This window comes from Sinocyclocheilus rhinocerous, unplaced genomic scaffold, assembly GCF_001515625.1.
Source record: "Sinocyclocheilus rhinocerous isolate Xijiao unplaced genomic scaffold, SAMN03320098_v1.1 scaffold171, whole genome shotgun sequence".
Lineage (NCBI taxonomy): Eukaryota > Metazoa > Chordata > Actinopteri > Cypriniformes > Cyprinidae > Sinocyclocheilus > Sinocyclocheilus rhinocerous.
In genome coordinates, this window is record NW_015642206.1 from 624387 (window position 1) to 650611 (window position 26225).

Genomic DNA, 26225 nt, shown 5'->3' on the forward strand with positions numbered 1-26225 from the left:
TCATCCAGCAGTTTAAATTTTGACTGCCAACTCTTTAAAACACATCAAAACAGCACAGAAACAGTATTCAGTTGAAGAAAAGATGAAAGTTATTCTCAGTACAATCATCCCCATTTAAATCATAAAGTTTGAAAAAATTTGTTTAAAATCATGTGTAAGGCCACTGAGACAGCACGCTGCTGTTGCACGTAAAATATTAATGTTTAGAACAGTGCAAATACAAACACCATTAGAAATTTAGTAAGCAGAAATCCGAAATTTACCTTAACATATTTAGATGCGACTGAATTGATGCTTGAAGACTGCACTTCCAGCAGCCATGACAAACAGTTGGCGGTTAAAGTTTTCTATGCACAATTTGATTTGACGAAAGTCACGAGACCTATTACTATCTCTCTAGCCAATCACGTTGATGGATAAAAATAAAATAAAAATAATCATGTAACGACCACATAAGGAGGAAAATAGCGGAGCAAAAGTACCGATACAGCACTTAAAATGTACTCAAGTAAAAGTAAAAGTACACAATTTTTAAACTACTCAAAAAAGTACAATTACTGCTTAATTACTGTAACGTGAGTATTTGTAATTCGTTACTTCACACCCATGGGTAGGACACACCAATTTTCAATATCAAGCAGCAAAAGCAGCGGTTTTGTACAGCTAAAAATAGCTGGACGCGGATGAGATTCGAAACTAGACCCATAGAATTTACAAACGGCCGCGCCCATTTTTACGGCAAGAAAAAGTTGGATAGCAATAATGCAAATGAAAAATGTTTAATTTATTTGTATGTGCGTTTTATAAATTATATGTATCTTTAATTCCATGAAGTTTAATTCCTGTCTCACAGTTGAAAGCTGTATGTGTTCGATTCGTTACAAAGAATCAAAAGTAGTACACAATTTTTAAACTACTCAAAAAAGTACAATTACTGGTAAAAACTACTTGTGAAATGTGACGTGACATGTGGCCAAGTATGGTGACCCATACTCGGAATTAGTGCTCTGCATTTATCCCATCCAAAGTGCACACACACACCGTGAACACACACCCGGAGCAGTGGGCAGCCATTTTTGCTGCGGCGCCCGGGGAGCAGTTGGGGGTTCGGTGCCTTGCTCAAGGGCACCTCAGTCGTGGTATTGAAGGTGGGAGAGAGCGCTGTACATTCACTCCCCCCACCTACAATCCCTGCTGGTACGAGACTCGAACCTGCAACCTTTGGGTTACGAGTCCGACTCTCTAACCATTAGGCCACGACTTCCCCAAAACTTCCCCACGACTTCCCCACTTAATTACTGTAACGTGAGTATTTGTAATTCGTTACTTCACACCCCTGCTACTAGTACGCCAGTTGTTTTTAAAACATCCGTAGTGACCTAAAAAATAATTACAGATGGAAAAAGAGAAGTTTAGTTGCCCAAGAGTCTTAAATGGGTTATATGTGACAGGTTTTTTCCCCCACTAAACCTAATGTGACTAAAAGCCCTCCCCCATTTCAGCACAGGTCACTTATCACCACAGTTTTGAAAAATGTGAAATAATTAGCTTTGAGGAAGAGCACAACAACTGTCTGCAGTCTAGCCTCTTATTTTAGTCCAATTATGAGAGTATCAAAACCTCTCTCTAATGTAAACAGCCATTTACACTTCCATGCAATAACACATAAATATTTTGTAAGCTTATAATACAGTTCACAAATACACAGAGGTAATTTCATGTCTAGATTGTAATACACAAATAATTGCGTACAACATGGTTTGCAACATGGTTTGTCCTCTGCACTGGAAATACATATTAATGTGATTAATAATTGAAATGTAGTAGAAAAAAGAAGCAATGCACAAAATGGATTTTAGTATATTTCACTGTAATTTACAAATAGAAAGGTTTGAATTTCAGCTTCAATGATCTCAGCTACTTCCTTGACTATTTGTAAACAGGAGTTTATCTAGAAGACGTTAAATAAACAGACCCACAGTGATCGATGTGAGTCAGTTTAAGGTGTTTTATAGATTAATGAATGCTGCAAGTGTCCCCTAATGAGCCTCTAATCTTTTTCTCAGTCCATCAGTCTCATTGAGGGTGGCAACCCTTCGCGAAGCCTGGAAAACGTGTGCCGCTGGGCAGTCATCCAACAGAAAGAGGATCCACAGCACTCTGAGCATCACGACCACGCCATCTTCTTGACCCGGCAAGGCTTCGGCCCCACTGGCATGCAAGGTTTGACCTTTGGTCTTTGACATGCCTGTGACTTCCAAACATTTTCAACCCTGTCATGTCCTATAGCGTTTTCCACACCCAAACCCAGATGTCTTAAATATGTTCATACTGTGAAAAAGGTCAGTCTTTCTCTCGCTCTCTCTCTATCTCTCTAATGCTACCTTGCAGTCCCCATGGGATTCTGTCAGCACCTCATCAATGCTGTACGAAATGCCAGCCTGACAGAATGCTGGTTGGTGTACAAGCTCTTCTTTAGACAGATTGTTGATTTGTAAAGAAGTTCACAGCATTGGAAAAGGATAGCAGAGAGACATGAAAGCACACTTACATAAGCACATAGGAAAAGGGGATTTTGTTGTCTAAGGCTGGAGGCGGCCGCTGAAGCATCAGTCCTCTCAAAGCATATCTCCTTCAGCACTGACAAAGTTCACACGGTGCACATTTGACATCTATTCAGCCTGACAGGAAAACTCAAGCTTTTCCTGAGAAGAGCACTGATCTCAGCATGAAGTGTTTATGCTGTCACTGCTACTCTCACATTTCCCTTATCATGCCACTGTATGTACTCACGGCCCTCACTAATCATCCGAGAAGAGCTCTTTGGCCTCTCCATCCACCTGCAATGCATTCAGTGTCTGGCAGTGGCGATATTGAGCTAATCAGATCCGATGTGCTTTATTGGCCTAGTGACACCAAATATGAATGTAGCTTAAGAACTGAGCTCTTCAGTCAGGCATCTGTCACAGTTTTGTAGGCTTGCATCAAAGGATTGTTTCATTCTTAGTGGTGCATGGTGCTTGTGATTGAACAAACATAGCCAAAGTCCCTGTGGTCTGATACCCGTCACAATATACTGTTTCACACTGAATACTGCACTGAAAGAAGCGTTTTTTAAAGCATATTGCTGCCTGCTTTGAATTATAATGCACTTCTCAGTGCCACTCACTCTTTTTGAAAAATGTATTTTTTAGTTTTACTTTTGGAGTTTTAGCTTTAGTTTATCCAAAAATGAACTAAAAAATTAACTTCCAAACCTGTTTGAATTTTTATTCTGTGTAACATTAAAGAAGAATGTCTTAAAGAAGGTCAGTGGAGTCCAATTCTGTTTTAGACCCCATCGTTCTTGAAAGTATGTTCCACAGAAGAAAGTCATACAAGTTTGGAATGACATGAGGCTGAGTAAATGAAGACAGTTTTCATTTTTGGGTGAACTCCTTTGACAGTAAATCAAAGGAGTAAGTAAGTGGATTGTTTGAACAGGTCCCAAACTCAGGCCTTGTTCAGCCAGTGTTTTTGTGTTTGACTGATCAGAATGCTCAAACAAATAAAGCAAAATTTAAAGAGCATCAGTGCTTACTTTTTGAGGAACATATAAATCCTGCTATGGTGAATGTTTTTGCATTACATGTTAATTTTAACATGACACTACCCCCTCCCCCCCCTAAAAACCAGCGCAATTATCCAAATCACTTTGCACAACAGTTGCCATGAACAAGAATCATTCACATTTCACATCACTCTTTTGGATTTTATCTGAATTTTATATATTTATATATATATTTGACACTTGTTTGTCATTTATTGTTCTTGAGTGCATGCCAGATTGTAAGTAGAACAATTACACATGCACTTCACTGTATTATACTAGAACTGTTTTTGTTCAACACAATGAAATATGGTGTAATGACAGATGGCAGGTCACATTGTTTTGGCACATACGGACACATATGGGACTCTGCCCCTCTAATAAATGGTATTTCAAATGTGGATTTGAATTGTTAATCCTAAAAAGCCTACTGTATCACATTTGATAGGCACATTTTTAAGGCTTCTAAATTATGATCAAAACTGTGCTTAAAAACCTGTTAACACAATGTACTATTGTGTTTATACTTTGATAGTTTATTGTTGATAGTTTATACTTTTTTAGCAAGTAAAATGCCTTTTAGTATAATTTTAAAATTGTCACGTTGTGGTACGCATACCCTTTTGCTGTGAAATATTTACTGATAAATAAATCTTTACTGAAAAATACATTTTATATTGTTAGCAATAGTTCAAGAAGAACACATACTAGATTGAAGAAATTTATGCGTACTTGTTAGGCATAGATAATTAACATGATAATTTAAATCATGTTAAAATGTGAGTGTCTAATATGATGCATCAAGCATTTGAGAAAAATTTGAGTTTTCAGGTATTTGTACATCTCTCAATCATAACTTTATTGCATTGCATTATGTTTTACCCCCACAATGAAAATAAATAAATAAATAAATAGTTATTTTTGCTCAGTTTGGGCCTTTTGTATAGAATAGTTTATTTCCTCCTGGAGTATGAGCTCCATATTCTCCCATATCATACTCTAAGAACTATAAAAGCCTAAAGTATCAAATATGATTTTTCATTCATTCATTCATTCATTCATTCTAAATTTTGTCTAAATGTTCTGTAAACTGTTTAATTTAAAATAAATAGGCATTTCAGACTATTATTTTATGTGTCAGGCTTTACAGGGTCATTACATGTCATAACTCCAGAGAACAGGCTAAAACAAATGAAAAAAAAAAATTTATTAAAAATAATCTAATTCTGATGGACAGCTCTTTGTTGTCAGCATCACTCTGCTTAAAGTTTTACAATTACACTAAGCAGCAAGCTGTTCGAATGTAGTCCCAAGTTATGACAGAATAAATAAACCCTAGTAACTGTTTCATCCTCTCTGTCTGTCTCTGTCACTCACTCACTCTCAGGATATGCCCCTGTCACCGGGATGTGCCACCCTGTCCGCAGCTGCACCCTCAATCATGAAGACGGCTTCTCTTCTGCCTTTGTTGTAGCCCATGAGACAGGACATGTGTAGGTTTTTTAATGTGACCAGGTGCTTTTCAGCCTTTCAGCTTGCTGTTAACTTTTGTAAAGTGTTTTATGTCACTACAGTCGATATTTGTGGTTTCTCATTTTAATTAAAAAAATGTTTTGATACTGATTTTATAAACCACAAGAAATGCATGTTTTCAGATGAATTCCCATAGCTAATGTCCTTTATGCTCTCAAGGTGAGTGCTCTATTCAGAGTAATACAAAAATTTCAATGTCTCATACAAGTGAACTTATCTTTTGAGGATATTATTTAATAGAGAAAGATGTCGGGATACTTGATGATACTTTGTCCTTACTATCCTCCTTTATACAAAGTCAGTCTCTTACATTGTTTGAAACATTAGGTTACTTGCGTAACCCCGGTTCTCTGATAACAGAAGTGAGGTATCTCACTATGGGAACGCCTCAGGCGTGACCGACTGCGGAAGTAGCAATTACACCACGTTTGTCAGACTGACAGACCAATCGCTGCAGCGATCAGGGAGTCCCACCTCCCTGGTATATAACCCACTGCAGCCCGCTGCTGCATCATTCTCCGCACAACTTCTTCACCATGTAGTCTGCAAGAAGGGTGGTGAGGTGAGATACCTCACTTCTGTTATCAGAGAACCGGGGTTGTGCAAGTAACCTAACATTCTCTTTCTAACATCCGTTCGGCATCTCACTATGGGATATAGACCACTCCCGTATTGCAGATAATGCTGTATGAACAGACGCAACATAGGATGGTGATAAACAAGTGATCATGGCTTTAATGCTCGAGCAAACATCATGCAGTTCATAATATAATACAGTGAATACAAGCACAATGTGTTTACTGAATTCTAAAATATGTGAGTATGCCCTGAATGAGGTGCATTACATATCAGGCACCGCTCCCACTCCGAGCACTGAATGAGCCAGAGATGACTCTGTCACATCCAATCTATAATATCTCACAAATGTGTGCGGTGATGCCCAGCTTGCCACAGCACAAATGTCCTGAATAGAAACTCCTCTGAACATAGCCCAGGATGTGGCCATTCCTCGTGTGGAGTGGGCGCAAAGTTGAGGTGGAGGTGGTAAATTTGCATTCTTGTAACACATTACAATCGCATCTACCACCCAGTGAGAAAGCCGCTGACATGAAATAGGACTCCCTCGTTTATTGTCAGCCCAAGAGATGAAGAGCTGATTACTCCTTCATAACAGTCTTGCCTTCTGCACATAAACATTCAAAGAGCGCACCAGGCATAAACAGTGTAACCACTCTTCCTCTTAAGGAAGAAAAAGGCAGTGAGAACGCTAACAATTCCACAGATCTATTTGCTCCTGTTGTGTCCCTGACCTTGGGAACAAATGCCGGGTTAGTTCTTAATGTAACTTTTGATCCATCCGAATCAAACTGCATACAGGACCGATGTAATGACAAAGCGTGTAATTAACTTATGCACTTTGCTGTAGTGAGAACGATCAACAAAGGAGTCTTTAAAGAAAGACGCCGCAAATCAATACCCTCTAATGGTTCAAAAGGAGGCTGCGAGAGCGCATCCAGAACCACTGTTAAGTCCCAGGATGGGATCAGGGATTTAGTGACCGGACTTGACATAAATCGACATATCAGGGGGTGCTGACTTATCATTCCCGAATCCAGCCCCACATGACATGCTGAAATAGCTGAAAGATAGACCTTTACAATCAAAAAGGCTCTACCTTTATCCAATAGTTCTTGCAGAAAGCAAAGATCATCCGATACAGAGCATAAGAACAAAATAATATGCCTCTCTGCACACCACCGTTCAAACACTCTCCATTTATGACCATACAGAGAGCGTGTGGAGGCTGCCCTCGCACTCTGAATTGTGTCAATCACGTTATAGGGTAACCCGATGGCATCTAAATTCATCCCTCATGGGCCAAGCCCACAGAGCTACCTTGTGGGGTGCGGGATGAAATATCTCCCCGTTCGCCTGAGAAAGAAGGTCCCTGCGCAACGGGAGAGGCCAGGGTTGATCGTAAAGAAGTGGAATTATTTCCACTATCCACAGTTTACCCGGCCAATACGGTGCAATCAGAATCAGTGAATGTCTGAATTCCCATACTCTTTGTAATATTGGCCCGATATGACTCAGCGGGGGAAACACGTACAACAATGTGTTAGGCCACGGGTGGGCTAAAGCATCCACACCCAGTGGTATATCTTCTCCCGCTAGGTAAAAAAACAGAGGGCACTGCACGTTTACGCACGATGTGAAGAGATCTACGGCAGCCTGTCCGTATCTCTGCCACAACTAAATCACCACCTGTGGGTGAAGTGCCTATTCTCCGTAATGGGGATTTCCTCTGGACAACAGATCCGCCCCCCCTGTTCATTGTTCCCGGCACGTGTGTTGCACGAAGCGACAGAAACCGAGTGCTGCTCCACACAATTAGTCTGTGAGCTAGACTGTGAAGCTGTCGGGAGCGCAGACCCCCTGTCTGTTTATGTAAGCCACCACCGTTGTGTTGTCTGATCTGATCAGCACATGAAAAAAAGGAAATAAACAAAGTGGTTTAAGGCTAGGCACACCGTTAGTAGTTCCAGGTAATTCATGTGGTTTTCCCTCTGCGAAGGAGACCACACCCCCCTCACCGTTCTGCCTTTGAACACTGCACCCCAGCCCCTAAGAGACGCATCCATCATCACTACCTTCCTTAGAGTGATCGGACCTAACACAGTCCCTTTCCTGAGAAAGGAGGGGGCTCTCCAGTGATGTAAAGCCCTCACACTCTCCTCTGTCACTCTCTGAGGCGCGAGCTCCGAGTCGCTGTCCAGCGCTGAAATTCTCTCATTCTCAACAGCCCCAGGGGAATTACGGCCACTGTGGAGGCCATCAGCCCCAGTAACCTTAGACACATCCTGAGAGGAACCGATCTCCCTTTCTGAAAAAGAGAAATGCAGCTGTGGAATGACTTGATGCGTTCCTCTGATAAGAACACTCAGTATAGCACTGAATTCAGTCTGAGACCCAGATAGTTTACCTCTTTCTTTCTCAAGTCACACTGTTGGCGCATGGCCATGACAGTCGAACCAAACAGTGCCTTGGGACCTACGGGGGCATTCAGAAAATCCACTTGAGAGACTGAGCCACAACGCTCTTTCTCCCACCACAGCAAGCCTCATACTCCTGCCACAGCTCTGAACTGTCCCACGTGATGTGCGGAGGTTCAGATCGGCAATCAAACAGATCTCCTCCCAAAGGGCTGGTTGTGGAGAGCCTGTATCCAGCTGACGGCCCATCTCCTCCAACAGCTCTGCCTGGTATGCTGTCAGAAGAGATGTCACATTAAGTGCCCTGACGGCCAAAGCAGAGGATTGATATATCTTTTGAAAAACCGAGGCTGAAAACCATTCCGTTTTCCCAGGCAGTGTGGCGCCCGCAGACGAAAACGCTGCCCTGCGTCCTGGATGTGGATGGTTAGCTACTGAGTGCTCCACCGGAGGGGGGTCAGCTAACCCCAGCTCCCCCATATCCTGAAAGTCAAGTCGTGCAAAATTCTTAACAGGCAAACAGTGGGAAAACAGTTTGTTCCAGTGTCTTTTCATCTCCGCCATGCATGCCGGGACAGCTGCGCTGAACTGTCTAACCGGCGCTAGGCATGATGGCAGTCTCTTACCATCATAGAGATCCCTTTCTGTCCCTTGACCAACCTGCTGAGAGGGCCGGTCAATGGAAAGTTTGGCCAATGCCCTGCGGCAAACTTCCAACAAGTCTAACTCAACAGCAGGGAAAGTTGGGGGCTCCCCACTCTGGTTGCTTGGTGGACGAGATGCATTAGGAGGGAGGATGGCATCCTCCTCCTCCTCTTCATCATCCTCTAGAAGATGGGGGATAATTCCTCATCATCATCGTCATCCTCTCCTGTCACACCCGCAAGGGCATCACCGAAGAGGGGGGGGGGCAGATCAGGAGCCTGTACATCCATGATATCACCCCAGGTACTAGGCTCTTGTGGCTGCTTAGCTGTCTCCTCTCTGGGCTGAGTCTGAGAGGAGAAGCATGGGTCCTGGTTTCCTGCTATTGCCACCCTGAGTCTCCTCTCACAGGTTTTTTCAGGACAACTAGAACAAATAGAGCAGCCCTCTGGGGTAGATATAGCAGCTTGGGCATGCTTGACATCCAAACATGTTATACAATGAGGATGTGAATCCTTAGCTGAGATCCATAGACCACACGAGCACATGCGAGGGGGAGCATCTTTCCCGCCGAGCTATCTGCCTTTCTAGCTGCGGCCATAACTCTCTTCACCTTCTTCGTAAGGTAAACTCTCACTGTGACGTGTAGGTTTACCCCCCGGAGCAGTGGTACGCAGAGTTATTTTATTTTAATATTTTCCCTGTATCCAACACAAACTAAATCGTATTCAATCTGAAAACAGGCTGTTTATTCCCGAGAGTGGAGAAATTTCGCCTTGATGCGGACGTTTTCCCACGTTTTCCCAGCATGAGAAAAAGATACCCAGCTAACAGCTATATACGATTTGATGCGTTTGCAACGTCACCAGCCGGCTTCGTCAGTAAACAGTTGAACGGTAAATCCGATAATGCGTCAGTTGATCAATCTTCACAGGGAAGCAAGCGAGAATGATGCGGCAGCGGGCTGCAGTGGGTCATATACCAGGGAGGCGAGACTCCCTGATCGCTGCAGCAATTGGTCTGTCAGTCTGACAGACGTGGTGTAATTGGTGCTTCCGCAGTTGGTCACACCTGAGGCGTTCCCATCGTGAGATACCGAACGGATGATAGAAAAAGAACATCCCTAATGTTAATTTTTGAGCTCATGTTAAATAGTCCTTGGCTACTGTTTTAGCAAGCCTAATCAGCCTTGCCAGGTCCCTTTTGTGGGTTTCAATTCCTCTTTTGACAACAGTTGCTTAAAGTCTGTAGGCATCTAACATTCAAAAGGGTTTCAGAGAAAAACTCACCACCTACTCAGAGATTAGTCATGGAGTCAACCTCCTTATCTTCTCCATATTGAAAGTATTGTCGAGGACTTTACCCTCTCAAACGTCTCTGTCTCTATCTGTTTATCTCTTTTTTTCAAATGCTGTTATCCAGTTTTCATTGCGCACATGGCAAAGACTGGTAAACCATCATTACTCTACTGCACCTCAACACTATACTACTTATAGACTTTGATTTATTTTGGTATTAGCACAGACTGAAATAACATTTTATTTAATTCAAAGCGAGATGTCAGGGCCTCAGAGATCATCATTTTCTGGCTGGCAGCCGCATAGTATTGATTCCCTCTTAAGCCTCCATCCTTCCGGTTTTCACATCAATCCCTGCGCAAACTTCTCCATCTGTTTGAAATTTGTGATGTAAGAATATATTTTCTCATTAAATAAATGATAGTTCATTGTCAGTTATGCAGAAATTTAAAAACCTACAGACTGACATGCACTTCTGGAGTCAATAAGATTTGAAAGACATTAAATTGATCAAAAGTGGCAGAAATGTCATATCTTTACTATTTCAAATAACTGCAGTAATTTTGAACTTTAGCAAAGAATCTAGAAAAAAATGTATCATGATATCCACAAAAATATTAAGCAGCGCATCAACATTGATAATAATTAGAAATGTTTCTTGAGCAGCAAATCAGCATATTATAATGATTTCTGAAAAATCATGTGATAATGATTGAGTAATGGCTGCTAACTAATTTAGCTCTTAAAATATAAAACAGTTGTTTTAAATTCCAATAATATTTTACAAGATTACTGTTTTTACTGTATTTTTGATCAAATAAATGTAGCTTTGATGAACAGGTTTCCAGTGTGGACTACCTACTGCAGTGCTGCAAAAATGACCAAAACGACTGACAAAACAATATGTCATAGTTAGTTAGTCAAAAGATTTAGATTAACATTAAAAACATAGCTTTCATTGCTTTGTTGTGTCTTGTCTGGTTAGGTCACAGTGTCATATTGTAATTTCATACCCAGTTATACAGCTGGGATGCGCCGGAGGTGTGTGCCTTATATAGATTTAACTATGCTAATTGGAGTAGAAAATGTTACTTCTGGCCATTGCTGCACTCAAATGTTCCTGCTTACCATAATCATGCCTTATCTGTAGGATGGGAATGGAGCATGATGGTCAGGGCAACCGCTGCGGTGACGAAACAGCCATGGGAAGTGTCATGGCCCCTCTGGTGCAAGCAGCCTTCCACCGCTACCACTGGTCGATGTGCAGTGGGCAAGAGCTGAAGAGATACATTAAGTGAGTTCACACTTCTCTCTTCTCATACCTCACTATGTTTTATCTAAAAAAACTGGAAGGCCTTGAACTTATGTGCATATTTTAAATAGAAATGTGTCTCCTCACAGGTATGCCTATGATGTATATTGCTCATGGGTTACTTGAGCGTAAATATTGGCCCTTGTTTTGACTGGAGCTCTGCTTTGTTTGGTGTCACCTTAGGGTCAGTTGACTGTTTGTTTACCTGAATTAGTCACCAAATGGTTGCTTGCTGCGAGAGAGTAGAAAGGTGAGATCAAAGGGCTTTAATTTAACTGGACAGTGGGTTGTTGTGATATCTTTCAGTTTACAAGCAGTGTGACCAACGAGGATTAACTCTAATGCAACCCATAATTGCTGCTTTAGCCATGAAGATGATGGTATTTGCTCCATTGTTCCAACAGCATATTAACTAAATTGTGCAATGGTTTTGTTTTTATAAGAAGCACTTTACAAATGTGTTTGAGCTCTTTTTAATTTCTGTTTTGAGTCTGAACCTCATTTGAAGTCATAGCCAGACAATTTTTAAATAATATGGCATATTTGAACAGATAACTGTTTCATCTGCATGGGTACTTTGATGAAAAACAAATCACACGCACACACAAAAATGGACATTCATGGTTTGTTTCACAGACCGATATGTTGTGTTCTGCACCTGGGACACTTTGAAGTCATTGTTTATATGATAAATAATGTAAAAAGGTACTCTTTTTTTCTTTAAAGAGATACTACACATAAAAATGCAATTTTTGCATCATTTACTCACCCTCATGTAATTTCAAACCTGTTTGACTTTCTTTCTTCTGTGGAACACACACACACAAAAAAACATAATTTGAAAAATGTCTAAAATAAAATAAAATGGGGTTCAGAGCTGTTTTGGACCCACTGACTATCAGTATATGGACGAAACATATGAAACAAAACCAGAATTTTTATTTTCAGCTGAACTATACCTTTAAGAAAAGACAAGCATAAAAATATGAATTATCAAAGGGAAAAAAAACTTTAATTAATGAGATGGTGTTATCCAACTGCAAATGGAGACCCGTTATATATGTTATATTCTAGGCTAAGGGATTTCTGCTGATTTTCTGTAATAAACATCTCAATTTGAGGTCATTTATTCATTTGAGCACTCAATCTGTTCAGAAGACATCTAGTGCCACTTAAGGATTTTTGAATTTATATTCTGCTCCATGTTCAGGGTCTAATCCTGTCATGGCCAAGGGCTGATGGGATGTAAATTACCCATGAATCTTGGCAACTTACTGAGGCTAATACAAGTGAGATGTTGAGTAGCTCTCTATGACAGGAAAAGCCTTTTCAGCATTGTCTATTGAGTTTAAAGTGGTCACTATTCCCGGTAGCCTTTGAGCAGTATCCAGTAATGATTTTTCCATTTACACCAAGAAAATCGATTCGTTTTAAATGGGGTATGCACCTGCATTTACCAATACATTTTATTTGTACTCTTTTTTTTTTTTTTTTAACTCACAACTCAACTCTTGCATAAACTTTAACCTGAACAGTGCTCATAAAGAAATGCTGATGATTAAGAGCAGACTCAGATTTATTTCTAATAATAAAAGACTTCATTTTCACTGGATATGCTTGAGAAGCTCATCGTCGGCCTCAGCTTAAATTAGCCAGTGGGAGAAGAAAATCTCTAAGGAGACTTTTGAAGTTCCAAATCTCTTCATGGGTTGACAATTTGAAAGCACTTTCTCCGCATGTTCTGGCCTCACTCAGCACTTCACTCAGCACTTCAGGATTTTGAACATTTACAGTAAATTATCTATTGCATGGATATTAGGAAGTGTGATTGATTCAGTTCTTTGAGTGTTCAGTATGAGCCTTTTAATGATATGAATCATATGAATCATCTAGAATGTACAGTACAAGGCTCATTTTCAGTACACCATATGTCCACTTTAGGCTTACCATTTGCTACTGACTTTAGAAGTGGCTTCCAAAGTTTATGGGTTCTTACATTAAAACATTTATTAGGTGTCCTTAAACAACTGTTGAAACTTTGTTTGTTTTTCACAGTTCATATGACTGCCTGCTGGACGATCCCTTCAAACATGACTGGCCGCAGCTCCCTGAACTACCTGGCATTAATTACTCCATGGATGAGCAGTGTCGCTTTGATTTTGGAGTTGGATACAAAATCTGTACTTCAGTGAGTATGGCTAGAGGCTATATTCTCCCTTGACAGATCTGATAAATCTCAGTCATTAAACCAAGCACCAAAATGTTATTTATTTTTTTATTTTTTTTATTTTAACTAATGCCTCGTTCAGGTCTCTGTCCAAGGTCATTTAGTTGGAAGTGCTTTAGATATTTTTAAAAATATTTCAATGCCAGGTTTCATTTATGAATGAGAACATTTAAAGAAAGACATGTGTCTGTTATAATATTTCTGTATTAGTTTCTGGCCTTTGAATTACTCAGTTTCAAAGCTAAATATGTTCTTTTATGTTCTGTTAACCCCCCAAACCCTCAGTCCAAAACACTTTCAAGTGTGAAATTAATAGGTGCTGCAAAGTCCCAATCACATGTACGGTGTCAAGGAAAAGACCCTCACACCTGGTTTATGGCCTGACACTGAGAACCAGCAGATGGCAAGATGTTTGGTATTCTGTCATCAAAGGCTGTAACACTAGTAAACAAGAACAGCATGCTGTGATCTTTCCTCCCAGCCTCTCTGTCATGCCTAAACAATCTGTGCCAAGCTGTGCACCACAGCCCAGCAAAAACTTACATACCCATGAAACCTTCTATGACCCACTAATCATGCTTTAAGCAGTTGGTTCTCTGAAGACATGATGATAGTGGCTCAATTGTCAGTGTCGCTAGAAACAATTTGTAATGGGCTTGTAAACAAAATATTTGTTAGCAACTACTTGTTGCTTCTCCCATCTGCAGAGGGACATTTTAATTAGCTCTCTGAGGAGTTTGTTGTACAAAAAAGGTAAGGTGCAAAAAAGCTTATTTATGACATTTAAAATAAAAAAAGTCAGTGAAAGGATAAAGAAACATGCAAACATTAATTATTCACAATAAAAAAGTCAATAACTTGCATTTAAAAAATAGATTGGGTGATTTTCATTTAATGGCAACTTTAATAACATGACAGAAGTATATTCATTAATTGAAATTGGCTTCACCTAGAGTGCAGTGCATAAAAGACATAAAGTCTTGAGCCAGTGACAGAGCTAAAGACAACTGATATCCTTTAGTCCAGTTGCTTGCCAAGAGACTTTAAATGGAAGTTCATTTTACAAAAACAGTCGTCCCTGTCTATGCCTACAATATAATGCCATGTCTCCCCTGGGCACATCCGTCCATTTATTAACCGTATGTCTGAGCCTTTCTACTCCACACGGCATTGCTAATAAGCAGCACTATTTTGGTGAAGTACAGAACTCAGACATGAACCTTGTATTTCAGCTGTCATCTATTAGTTTCCTCTCCCAGTCTTGTATTCCAGACTGCCATTTTAATTATTTGTTTACATTTCTGTTTTTTTTCCCCAAGAAAAAATATCCTGCAAAATACTATTTAGATCCTTTGTATTGCAATATGTGTGTTACATACTCCTGCTGTGTTTAATGAAAAGAAAAAGTAGTGAACAGAAGTGCAGCTGTGTGTGTATCAGCCTCTGAAGGACAACAGTGTAATTTCTGAAATTATCTTCACTTGCATTCCGAATCACATTAATTTGTCATAATCAAACCCCTGTAAATTTAGTGATAAATTACTGTTGCCTTTTTACATTAAAAAAATTAATTTAATTTGGTTAATTGTGACCGATGGTCATGAAAATGACATTATACAACATATGCATCTGATGTGCTTTATACCAGCAAACAACTGTGTAGAAACCACAGCTGAGGTGAATTAAGCAGAATAGCAGCGCGATGCAATAAAAGCCAATAGAACCCAATTATAATCAGTGATTCTGTCTTCTGACAACAGGACAAATGTAGACTGGCTCAAGCTATTGCGGTGCAATGCGACATCGGTCACACCTGGTCAGGGGTGTACATTTCATCTAACAGTTGGGGGGACAATAAACATAAAATTTCTCAAGAGCAATTTTTGAAGGGGATACAAATAATACAGCTAAAATTGTACTTGTAAGCATATGTATACACAGAGGAAAGCCTTACTTCTAATGGTGTAGCAGGGAGACCGTGCCAAATTAGACACCTTCAAGCTGCTGTGGTTGCGCCGCGACAGCGGTCATGTCCATTGTAGACATTACTATTTGTCAAGCAGGTAACGTTATTATTGCTAGCATAGTGGACTCATCGCAAAATAAATTGGCATCATCTGTATTAAAGAGAAAATAATCACTTCATCCTATATTTAAGTGAATAAAATAGCCTTGACAGCCTTACTTACTGGAGTTCCACAACTATTGACTTTGTTCTCTCTCACCGGATTTGTGTTTGTTTAGGTGACGTAAAAGAGGAAAGCAGGCATTTGGACCAAAGCACTGTGAGGCAAGGGAGGGGGAGACTTAAAATTTTTCTAAAATTAAAATGCATTTTTGCCCCGTTTGCGTTGGTGTTGTTTTACTACTTACACAATTATTTAAAGTATAAAACATTGCTATTTACAATACAAAGCATGGTTTTTAATCATATTTTTAGGGGGGACAATCTTCAGATGGGGGGTCCTGTCCCCCCCGACCCCCCTGGGATTTCCACCTATGCACCTGGTGTAGACATAGTGTCAGGGGGCATGCAATGACTGACTCTGAAATACTGATGTATACTTGTTCGTCCCTTCAGCCTGAACATATATGCTCTTTTTTGTTGTGGTATCTCACCTGGCTCAAATGGCACTATCGGACGATAAGAACGTACTCAATGTGTCATTTGCAGTAAACAAAATTATTTTTTTCCATTCTCAGATTAATTTCCTGGGTGTCTAGCAGTAACACTATAGCTTCAGAGTGCCACTGGCAGCCTCGAGGGAAAATCTAAATTTTTTTTCCTCGAATCTCAAGCACGTTCCTAAGAGGAAAATGATTGTCAGGGCTTGTCTCTGGTGGTATTGTAGCTTGGCCAAAAGAGTTCAAAATTCTTTAAAAATTGTCTCGCCATTTAATTCTCTCTAACACTCTCTCTTAGAATGCCAAGCAACCAACCATGGACTGCTTTTCTCTCTCTACAGTTTCGAACATTTGATCCATGCAAGCAGCTGTGGTGCAGTCATCCAGATAACCCTTACTTCTGCAAGACTAAAAAAGGGCCTCCACTGGACGGCACTGAATGTGCACCTGGGAAGGTAATTTAATGTGTCCACATTTTGCTAGGCCTACTTTGTCCTGTTGTTGCCAATTTGATTCTGTCTCACTCCTTCCCCTCATAGTGGTGCTACAAAGGTCACTGCATGTGGAAGAATGCCAACCAAGTGAAGCAAGATGGAGCCTGGAGTGCCTGGAGCAAGTATGGCTCCTGCTCTCGCTCCTGCGGGACGGGTGTCTGCTTCAGAACCCGCCAGTGCAACAACCCTGCGTATGTTATCTACTGTACTCACAGTCATAATTGCTAATGAAGATCACTTGCTCCCTAGTCTACTTTCCATAATCAGATTCAGTCATCATCATATGGATGGTTGCAGTTTCTTTGAAATAAAAAGTACGGTCTAGAAATAAAGCATACAGGCAGCAGGGGTGAACATGTTTGATTCTACCCAATGAGATGAAAGGTCAATCACAACCTTAGCATTCCTCTGATATAAAGGCTAGTTTGTCCTTTATATCAGTATTGTTCCAATAACTTTAATATTTCAAACCAGATAACCTCTGCATTGGGCCTGCTCATTTTACTTGTAATGATAGAGATTTTATAAAAGTATGAAAAGGTCTGATTACCTGTTTACATTCATAAATCTCTTTTATTGAGAAACAACTGCACATGGTGTTTTTAATCAGAGGAGCTGCCATCTTTGCTGTGTAAGTGTAATTTTCTTTTTGAGGAGACAGTATTTTTTGTGCCGGTCAAATGAGTGGCTGCTTCTTAATTTGCATGCATGCTATGAGAATTAAGGAAGCAAGAGAGATAGGAATTTAGATCTTTTTTTATTGCCAGCTCATTAGTGTGCTAGTTTTGAGGAGTGTTTGTTAAGGACTTGTTAAATGGCATTCGAGTTGAGCAGATGCTCGCACTTACAGAAAATATGCATGATTGAACATTTTAAGTTAGGCTTATTAATGAAAGATGCAGACATTAAACTGTTGTAAAAATGTAATACATCTTTTGCGTTCCATCCAAACCTCGATTAGGTTGTCTGAATCCAGATCTAAATATTTTATTTGGTGAAAGAAGGCATAGATGTGTTTCTAATATCTGTTTGTGCCAGACTTGTTCATTGAAGTGAACTTTGTTTTGATTAACCTTGGTTATTGACTGCTTTTTTAAGTAATTCGGTGACCTTTGTTTGAACATTATCTGTTATCTGTTAGTCCATCTAATGGAGGTCAGGACTGTCCAGGGGTGAACTATGAGTACCAGCTGTGTAACATAGATGATTGCCCCAAACACTTTGAGGACTTCAGAGCTCAGCAATGCCAACTTCGCAACTCCCACTTTGAATACCAGAATGCCAAACACCACTGGCTTCCCTACGAACACCCAGATGGTGAGTTTGTCAGATTTTAAAGCAGTGTAATTTGGGGAAGTATTTCCCCAAACAGATATTTACATTCCAGGTTGTTGTGGTATTCCAAGAGCACTAAAATAGAGTGCAACAATGCATTTTAGCAGCCTTGTTCTGGTAGTGTTTCTCCCATAAAAGAGAGAGTGTAATGATTCATATAATGAAATATATTACTTTTGCTGAAACACATTGTTTGGCAGCCATATACAACTAAACTCTAAAATACCTTGTCCCCACCATACTGGTTCATGGCTCTTGCCTGTCTTTTTTGTGTCACATCCAATTTTCACATTGCTCCATGTTTCTTCATGGCTCTTACATGTAAACAGTATATACCGCCATTCTGTCAAGCCCTAATTTTAATGGCGACCAAGTTAGACAACAACAGATTCTCTCTGCCATACATTCACATATACGAAACGGGCACTCTGTGTTTTGAAGGAGCAGGGACATGTGTAGCAAAATCAGCAGAGACCAGCTTAGCTGTCCACACACACACACAGCTTGTAAATGTGTCCTCCCTCCTGGAAGAACCACAACACATCCATTCCATTTCCAATTGTGGTCAAGTCCACTTTCCTCAGTGTGTTCAGCTCAAGAAGTGAAGGCATTTAGAGTGCCCTCACATGACAAAGTGTCATTCTGAGTGTCATTTTTGTCAAACTTTGCGCTTACTGCAGTCACTTCATGTGATAATTTCTGTACATTGCCATTTATTTTTGGGCTATTTCTACATCTGTTATACTTTTGAGTATGATGAGAAATGTGATTTTGAGTAACCCACAAAATGAAAAGCCCACATTGCTCAACACTAAAGCCATTGAGAAATGTCACTAAAAGGCACCTCGCTATTCTGTGAACACTTTCATTGTTTTTCATTATACATTAATTATATTTTCATTATACAAACCTTAATATCACTTAACAGATCACTAGTTCATGAACATTAAAATGTAATTAAAGTATATGAATTAATTTTAGTTTAAAATAAAAAAATATGAATCACTTTATTTTAAAGTATAAAATAATATCTTCTGAGATGCACATAGCTACCTCATTGTGTGTGTGTCTGTGTGTGTGTGTGTGTGTGTGTGTGTCTGTATGCTGGCATTTACAAGTACTAAGATAAGGTAGGATTTTTCTCATGAATTTTAATTATGTGTGCATTATTCAGCTGTAGAATTAATCTGACAGAATTGTGAAGGCATGCTTCATAATGAAGTTACTTGACCAATCACTTCCACAAGGTTTCCTAGTGTTGTCTAAATTACCATGTTAATATTCACACACTATACATTCATTTCATTGTGTTCCATTACAGTTCTGTGCTGTGCTGAAAATAATGTCATCATTTACGCCTGTCATTCCAAACCTGTATGACTTTTTCTTTTCTGGAACATAAAAGGTTTGGAACAATGTCTGGGTGTGAAAATGCTGATATAATTTTCATTTTGCATGAACTATTCTTTTAAACTTTTGTGCTATTTTTCTCTTGACTAAAAATGTTAGGGAGTTATGCTAATGGTATTACAGTATATACATTTTGAAGAGTTTATTCAGGTGGAAAATGTCAGACCTAGTTCAAAACATGGATATCAAGAGTTAAAAAAGCACAGTCATTTTCATTTTACTTGTATATTATATTATACTACTCACTATGCTTGATTATATACAAGTTGTATTGTTTGAACATGATCATGATTTCCAATAACATTATTTTAATTGGATAATACAGCAGACAACAGTGCACATAACTGAGTCCAGCTGTATTTTGCGGTCTTTCTTATTAAATCATATTTCTTTATGTTTTTCTATATTTTCAGCCAACAAAAGATGTCACCTTTATTGCCAGTCAAAAGAAACAGGTGAAGTGGCTTACATGAAGCAACTGGTGCATGATGGGACAAGGTGCTCTTACAAAGACCCATATAGCATCTGTGTGCGTGGAGAGTGTGTGGTAAGTATTTGAGTTTCATTATGGGTTTCAAGTATAGTAGTTTTCATAGTTTTATGCTTCCATTTTCAGATATTAGAACTGGTGCTAGAGTGCTAAAACTTCATTAGCACAAATTAAAATTAATATTGCTAGAATTTTTCACAGTAAGACTTCAGTAATAGAATGGTGTGCAACAAAATAGCTTATTATCATTAGTGAATATCTTTTTTTGAGCATTTGATGCCATGAACTTTGCAAACTTAGGTTGAGGCTCGCCTTCAAAATCAGTATTGTTCTCTTTACAAATCTTTGCATAATTGTTTAATGTTCTACAACAAGAATGGCAGTAAATACATAATTACAAGAGATTGTTTTTATTAAATAGACATCAATCCATTGGCTGGCCATTTTCTCCCACTAGCACAGAAATGGTTATTTTTTACTTCCAGTTTTTACTTTATTTTCATTAAGATATCTAAAACTAATCTGAATATTGGTGAAATAATGTCAGTGTCTGTAGCTGCTAGGGCTCTGTTTTGGGGAATTCACTTCCTGGCAAGATGCACACAGGGCAAACAAAATATCTTCCCTTTTTATTGATTGCCTTAGTTTTGTCCCTAATTGTGCCGCAAAACACCAGCATGCAGTGTAGGGGGACATTACCTTGTCTGACATTAATGTACACATCTGGCTCAATGTACTCACAGACTTGTGTTGACTAAAATGCATGTATGACCAGTTTGAAACTTATCATACACTTCTGAATAGGTAAAAATGAGTCTACACATATTATTAATTTTAATTATAAGTGCAGGCAAATCTGTCACACTGTATATCCCTGCTATTTTCTGTTAAAAATGTGTGAGTTGCCTTTGTGGTTTGTCACATAGCAACTGCGTCTGACAGTGCAGTGTGTACAGGATAAGTGCCACTTCACAATTAATGTTGTTTGAAGAATGGATCTCTCTGGATGGGGTTGATAGAAGTACATTGATTTTTGTAGATGGAATGGACAATGCATAGTGATTAGCTTTTGGGAGGAAATGATTGATAGTATGTCAGCTAGTGTACAGAAGCTAGGATTTATTTGCAGATATATATCACCTTTTAAAAAGTTTTGTTCAGCAAACTGCTGCAGTGTGTCTCATATTTGTCAATGTCATTTTGTAATTTCGAAAGAAAAATAAATGTTTCTTGGTGACACTTTTTTCTGTGACCAAAATAGCAACACAGGAGATTCATCAAAACCATCACAAACAGCTATAGTTTTATGATATCAGATGCAGACATATCCAAAGATGAAAGCTTGAAGTATTTCTGATAGCAACTTGTGCCTCTTCTTCTCAGTGTGTCTTGCATATCCATCTTCCTCTCTTTCTCTCTCTCTCCATTTTCTTCAGAAAGTGGGCTGTGACAGGGAAATTGGCTCCAATAAGGTGGAGGATAAGTGTGGTGTGTGTGGGGGTGACAACTCCCACTGCCGAACTGTGAAAGGAACCTTCACCCGTGTGCCTAAGAAAGCCGGTAAGATACTTTCCTCTTTCCGGGGCCATTGATGTGCAGTATTTTACTTATATGAGACAGTTCTTTATTCTAGACTGCAGCCCTGTCATTAAGTTTCAGAGTATTTTAGGTTAAGGACACATCTGGAGCTAACTTTGCTTTTAGTGAGAAAGAAAATAGCAAAGTGATAATGCTGGGATGTTTTGAGACTTGAGTTCACTCATTTATAATTGATATATGATGATATATTTATTTGATTAGATATGACATCTCAGAAACACCAGCTGTCTTTAATCAGGTCTGCCAACTCACGCAATTGACACCTTTTCACGCCACACATCCATTTTCTCACGCAGTCAAAAGCACCCTCAGTTAAAACTATAATAATAGGATATTGGCAAAACAAATTTGGGAAAGGCTCCTGTGCGCATCAAGATTCTTTACAATGTGTTTTCGTAGCACTGAGCAATGTAACCAATCACAGACATATCTGTTGATTTCCTAAACACCTGTGATTGGCCATTGCATTCACTCACCTCTAAACTCATATATACCCTGTACAAGCAGCAAAGAGTGACAGCCTAAATCCCTCATAAATGCGGGATTCATTTTGCAGCACTGCAACAGTTATTTTCCATAATTTTATTATAAAAACACAGTAGGGGAAAGTGGTGTAAGATTAGTCTTTTTTTACTTATGTGGTCTTCAAGATAAGGGAAATGATGCAGAAGTACAATGAAAGTCTCTAAAGTAATTTCAGGATGTTTTCTATCATTTTAAATGATCAGAATGTATCTATGACAAAGGGTTCTAAAATATGGCTTCTTATAAAAAAAGTATTTCTGTGGCTCAATTTGCCCCATGGTGGGGGTAAGTTGACCCAAGTCAGTGTGCAAGATGCACCATCTGGGTGTAAACTGACCATCTCGTTGAATCTGATTCAAACCCATGTGAAATTTTAAGATAATTTACCTCTTTTAAAAAATAAAATTTAATAATAAAATTTCCTTTTTCAAACAGTCATAATTATTTTCTTAAAGCTAACTTAAACAACATAAAACGAACCAAATTAAGTTTAAATTTCAATCTTTAAAGGGGTCCTATTATGCTCTTTTACAAAGTCTTGATTTTGTTTTGGGGGTGTACTAGAACAGGCTCTCATACTAGGTTGTTTGAAAAACACATTATTTTTCACATATTTTACATTATTACAATACCTCTCTCCCCAGTCTGGCATGAAATGTAAGTATTGCGTCAATATCAAATCAATTTGAGCGCGATTAAACCTGGATGATTGTAAGCACTTTAAGTTTGTCTGCCTTGGGAAAGCTAGCGTGTCTCTGACATAGTGATAACACTCGTTGCCTTCTCTAGTGCAGCTCAACCAGGTTTCATCCCATTCGTCGATATTTGTGATATCACAAATCCCGGAAAATATGCATTGTAGTCCAAACGAGTCATTCATTGTAGTTTTTGAAAAGTGATTTCTGTTAAATAAAATATCTCCTTTTGAAGTGGACTTTGAACTTTGTAACTTTGCAGATCTTTTTTATGCTCAAACAGCAACATTACAGGCTAACTAAAAAGTGAAAGAGCAAAAAGTTGAAAAAGTGAAAAAGCATAATAGGACCCCTTTAATTGTTTGCATTTCTGAAACAATATGTTGAACACCAAAGTGTAAGGGAAACAGGTCAATTTAGCTCAAAGGGAATCATTTAAGATTTTAAAGGGAATTTGGACAGAATCACTGTTTTACGGCTGATCACTAGTTGTAATCGTCCCTAAACAGAGAGTTTGTTGAGTAAAATTAAATTTAAAAAAAGTATTAGAATGAAGGAATAAATGTCACTGAAACTAATAAACATTTTAGTCGAAAGATTCTTGGCATGGTAGCTTTTCTGCAATGTCGAGCCGGCCATTAGGGACTACAGGTGGAAAGATATATCTGATATAATGTGATGAAAAGCATCTTCTGGTTCTTATCAGAGAAGGATTTGGTGCACTTATACACTGTCCCTATTAAATAAACTACAAATAATATGTATATATCAGGGCTGTACGTTAACCTTTTTTTCACATAGCACTGGTGCTACAGAGGTTGAAAGTTTTGTAGCACAGGCCAAAAAGTTGTAGCACAAGTATAAAACGTCTGTTATCATGTCTGAAAACAAACACAAGTAATGGAGTTCATCACTTAAACAGGCACCGATGTTCCATACAGAGCACACAAAATACAAACCATCACAAAAATTGTTTTAGACAAAGTTTTCATAATTTGCTAAAAATGGAAGAGTGCAGAAACATAACACCTCTTACACATTATACGGTCCCGGAGGAGAGCAGCGCAGCCGAATCTTCCTCTCCAGAAAGCTCTGGCTCACCCTCCGATGCTGCAATCGACATCCGATCGTCGGGGGGAGCCTCGGAAGAAACAGGTGGTATCCCCCGGGAGGATCCAGCCTGCTCTCTCGAGGGCTCCGCTGGCTTCGAAGTGCCGGCTGGTTCGGGCATCCCCTTCCTTGTAGGAGGGGAATTCCTCACCGTGACCGTGAGACCAGTCCGCCCACTGCCAGAAAAAGGGCGCCCCCGGCTGCCGCCAGAGGGAACCCCAGATCTAGGCAGTGGCACGGGCACTCCGCCCCCTTGCAGGTAACGGAGTCTGGTCCGCAACTCCGAGATGGTCATACCCCCGCAATGGGAGCATGAGTCATCCACGAAAGCCACCTCAGCGTGCTTCATGCCCAGACACGAGAGGCAGCGATCGTGACCATCACCCGGCGCCAGGTAACAACCGTACCCAGAAACACACGGATGGTAAGACATCTTTAAAAAGACACATCTTTAAAAAGACGTTCCACCCGTGAAGCTCTTTTAGAATGGAAATTGCTCTTTTAGTGTGCTGAAGCGCAACAGGGGAGATGGCCGTCTGCAACACACACAGGGGTAGTGCAGCCTGCTGTGTGCAACCCACTCGACACGGGAAAACCACCGCCGCTGAAGCGCCGTCGCACAGACCAGTTTTTTCGTAGCATATATGTCGCACTGTACAGCCCTGATATATATATATATACAGTATACACTCACTGGCCACTTTTTTAGGTACACCTTGCTAGTACCGGGTTGGACCCCCTTTTGCCTTCAGAACTGCCTTAATTCTTCGTGGCATAGATTGATTTGCATGGTATTATATGTTGCTAAATCACCTATATGCATCATATTTCTTAGACCTAGATAAATGTACTTTGATGTAACAGCCAATACATCTGTTATGCTAAAAATTTTACTTTGACAAGCCAAAAACTTCCACTGCTGTGTCTTCTTTTCACAGTCTGGCAGAAATTATGAGTGGTTCCAAAATATATGGTCACATGACAGTAAAAGTGTACAGTTGGCAAGATACAAGGGGTGGATCAACTTACCCACTGGCTCATCTTACCCTACTCTCCCTATGACATTAACTACTAAGCATGTCCAGATCTGTCAGACAAAAAATAAAAAAAATAAAAAAATATATATATAATATATATATTAGGGGTTGAACGACTTCTGATTTTTTTAAAGAGGTCCTATTATGCTCTTTTACAAAGTCTTGATTTTGTTTTGGGGGTGTACTAGAACAGGCTCTCATACTAGGTTGTTTGAAAAACACATTATTTTTCACATATTTTACATTATTACGTATTTTCAGTGTAAGTCAATATCAAATCAATCTGAGCGCGATTTAAACCTGGATGATTGTAACCACTCTAAGTTCGTCTGCCTTGGGAAAGCTCAAACAGCAACATTACAGGCTAACTAAAGTTGAAAAAGTGAAAAAGCATAATAGGACCCTAAAGTCGACTTTTATGTGATGAAAGTCGAGTCAAAGTCTGACATATATACAGTATATGTCAAACAACCCCAGATAACCCCCCACCCAACGTGCTGTGGGAATTCTCACTCCAAGTTGTACTCAAAAGTTGGCAGCCCTGCTTTAATAGTTTTATGCATGTGTGATTTATTAATAAGCATTATTATTATTTTAGTATTCGACAAGAAGTGAGAAAATTGCTTTTAATTATTTACTTTGCATACTCACAGAGAACCTCTTTTGTTTTAAAGTTCATTTTAGAGTTTTAAACTGTGTCCAAGATGGTATGTATTGATATCTTTCATTTTTACTATGACACTCCTACTCTAACACCACAGAATGCAATTGCAGTTTTTAGAGATTTATTTGACAAACACATTTACATGTAAGGGGCATCTGTACTTTCCATCCTCTTTGCTATACGTACAGTAAATTACCACATTCAAATGTCTTATTACACTCACTCAGTCTACATTCAGTCTTTATCAGACAAATTGGAGGTTTTGCCTACATCTAGAGAAAGTCGTTCATTTGTATTTCTCATAGCAGATAAGATAAGATTTCTTATAGCAGATCGGCCAATCTCTATCATTGACACTATGTGACAGCGACATAGAGCCAAGTACCATTGGCAGTGAATTCAATATAAAGTGAACAACATATTAAAAACCAGGACATTTTGTACCCGGGGAATCACAATAGATGTTTTTGCTACAGACAATGCAGAGCAGCCCATTACAGAAAAGCCATCAAGTTTTAGAGGGAGGTGTGTTATTATTATTGAGCCAACAGCAGTCAGGGATGAAAACATGGTAGTCATCTAATTGGTTTCCTTACGCAACCATCACTTTACTTTTTAATGATATTTGCCAGTTGTGCAGCCTT

General features: G+C 39.3%; 1 protein-coding gene and 1 long non-coding RNA gene across 3 annotated transcripts in view; one reads left to right on the forward strand and one right to left on the reverse strand.

Annotated features, from left to right (window-relative positions):
- The window catches only part of LOC107755736 (A disintegrin and metalloproteinase with thrombospondin motifs 3-like), a 107459-nt gene that overhangs the window by 55942 nt on the left and 25292 nt on the right, over window positions 1-26225 (forward strand). For both annotated transcript variants that reach the window (XR_001641734.1, XM_016572623.1), the window contains exons 7-15: window positions 2067-2223; window positions 4977-5082; window positions 11209-11352; window positions 13426-13558; window positions 16564-16677; window positions 16762-16907; window positions 17858-18033; window positions 19875-20008; window positions 21388-21511. Coding sequence is in view for 1 of the 2 variants with exons in the window: in XM_016572623.1 (XP_016428109.1) it covers window positions 2067-2223; window positions 4977-5082; window positions 11209-11352; window positions 13426-13558; window positions 16564-16677; window positions 16762-16907; window positions 17858-18033; window positions 19875-20008; window positions 21388-21511 (1234 nt within the window). In the remaining variant the exon portion in view is untranslated. The remainder of the gene's footprint in view (window positions 1-2066; window positions 2224-4976; window positions 5083-11208; window positions 11353-13425; window positions 13559-16563; window positions 16678-16761; window positions 16908-17857; window positions 18034-19874; window positions 20009-21387; window positions 21512-26225) is intronic.
- LOC107755737 (uncharacterized) lies at window positions 11193-15817 on the reverse strand. Its single transcript, XR_001641735.1, has 3 exons — window positions 15787-15817; window positions 15552-15645; window positions 11193-11335 (listed from the first exon to the last, which is right to left on the reverse strand). It is a non-coding gene; the product is annotated as an uncharacterized LOC107755737 (long non-coding RNA).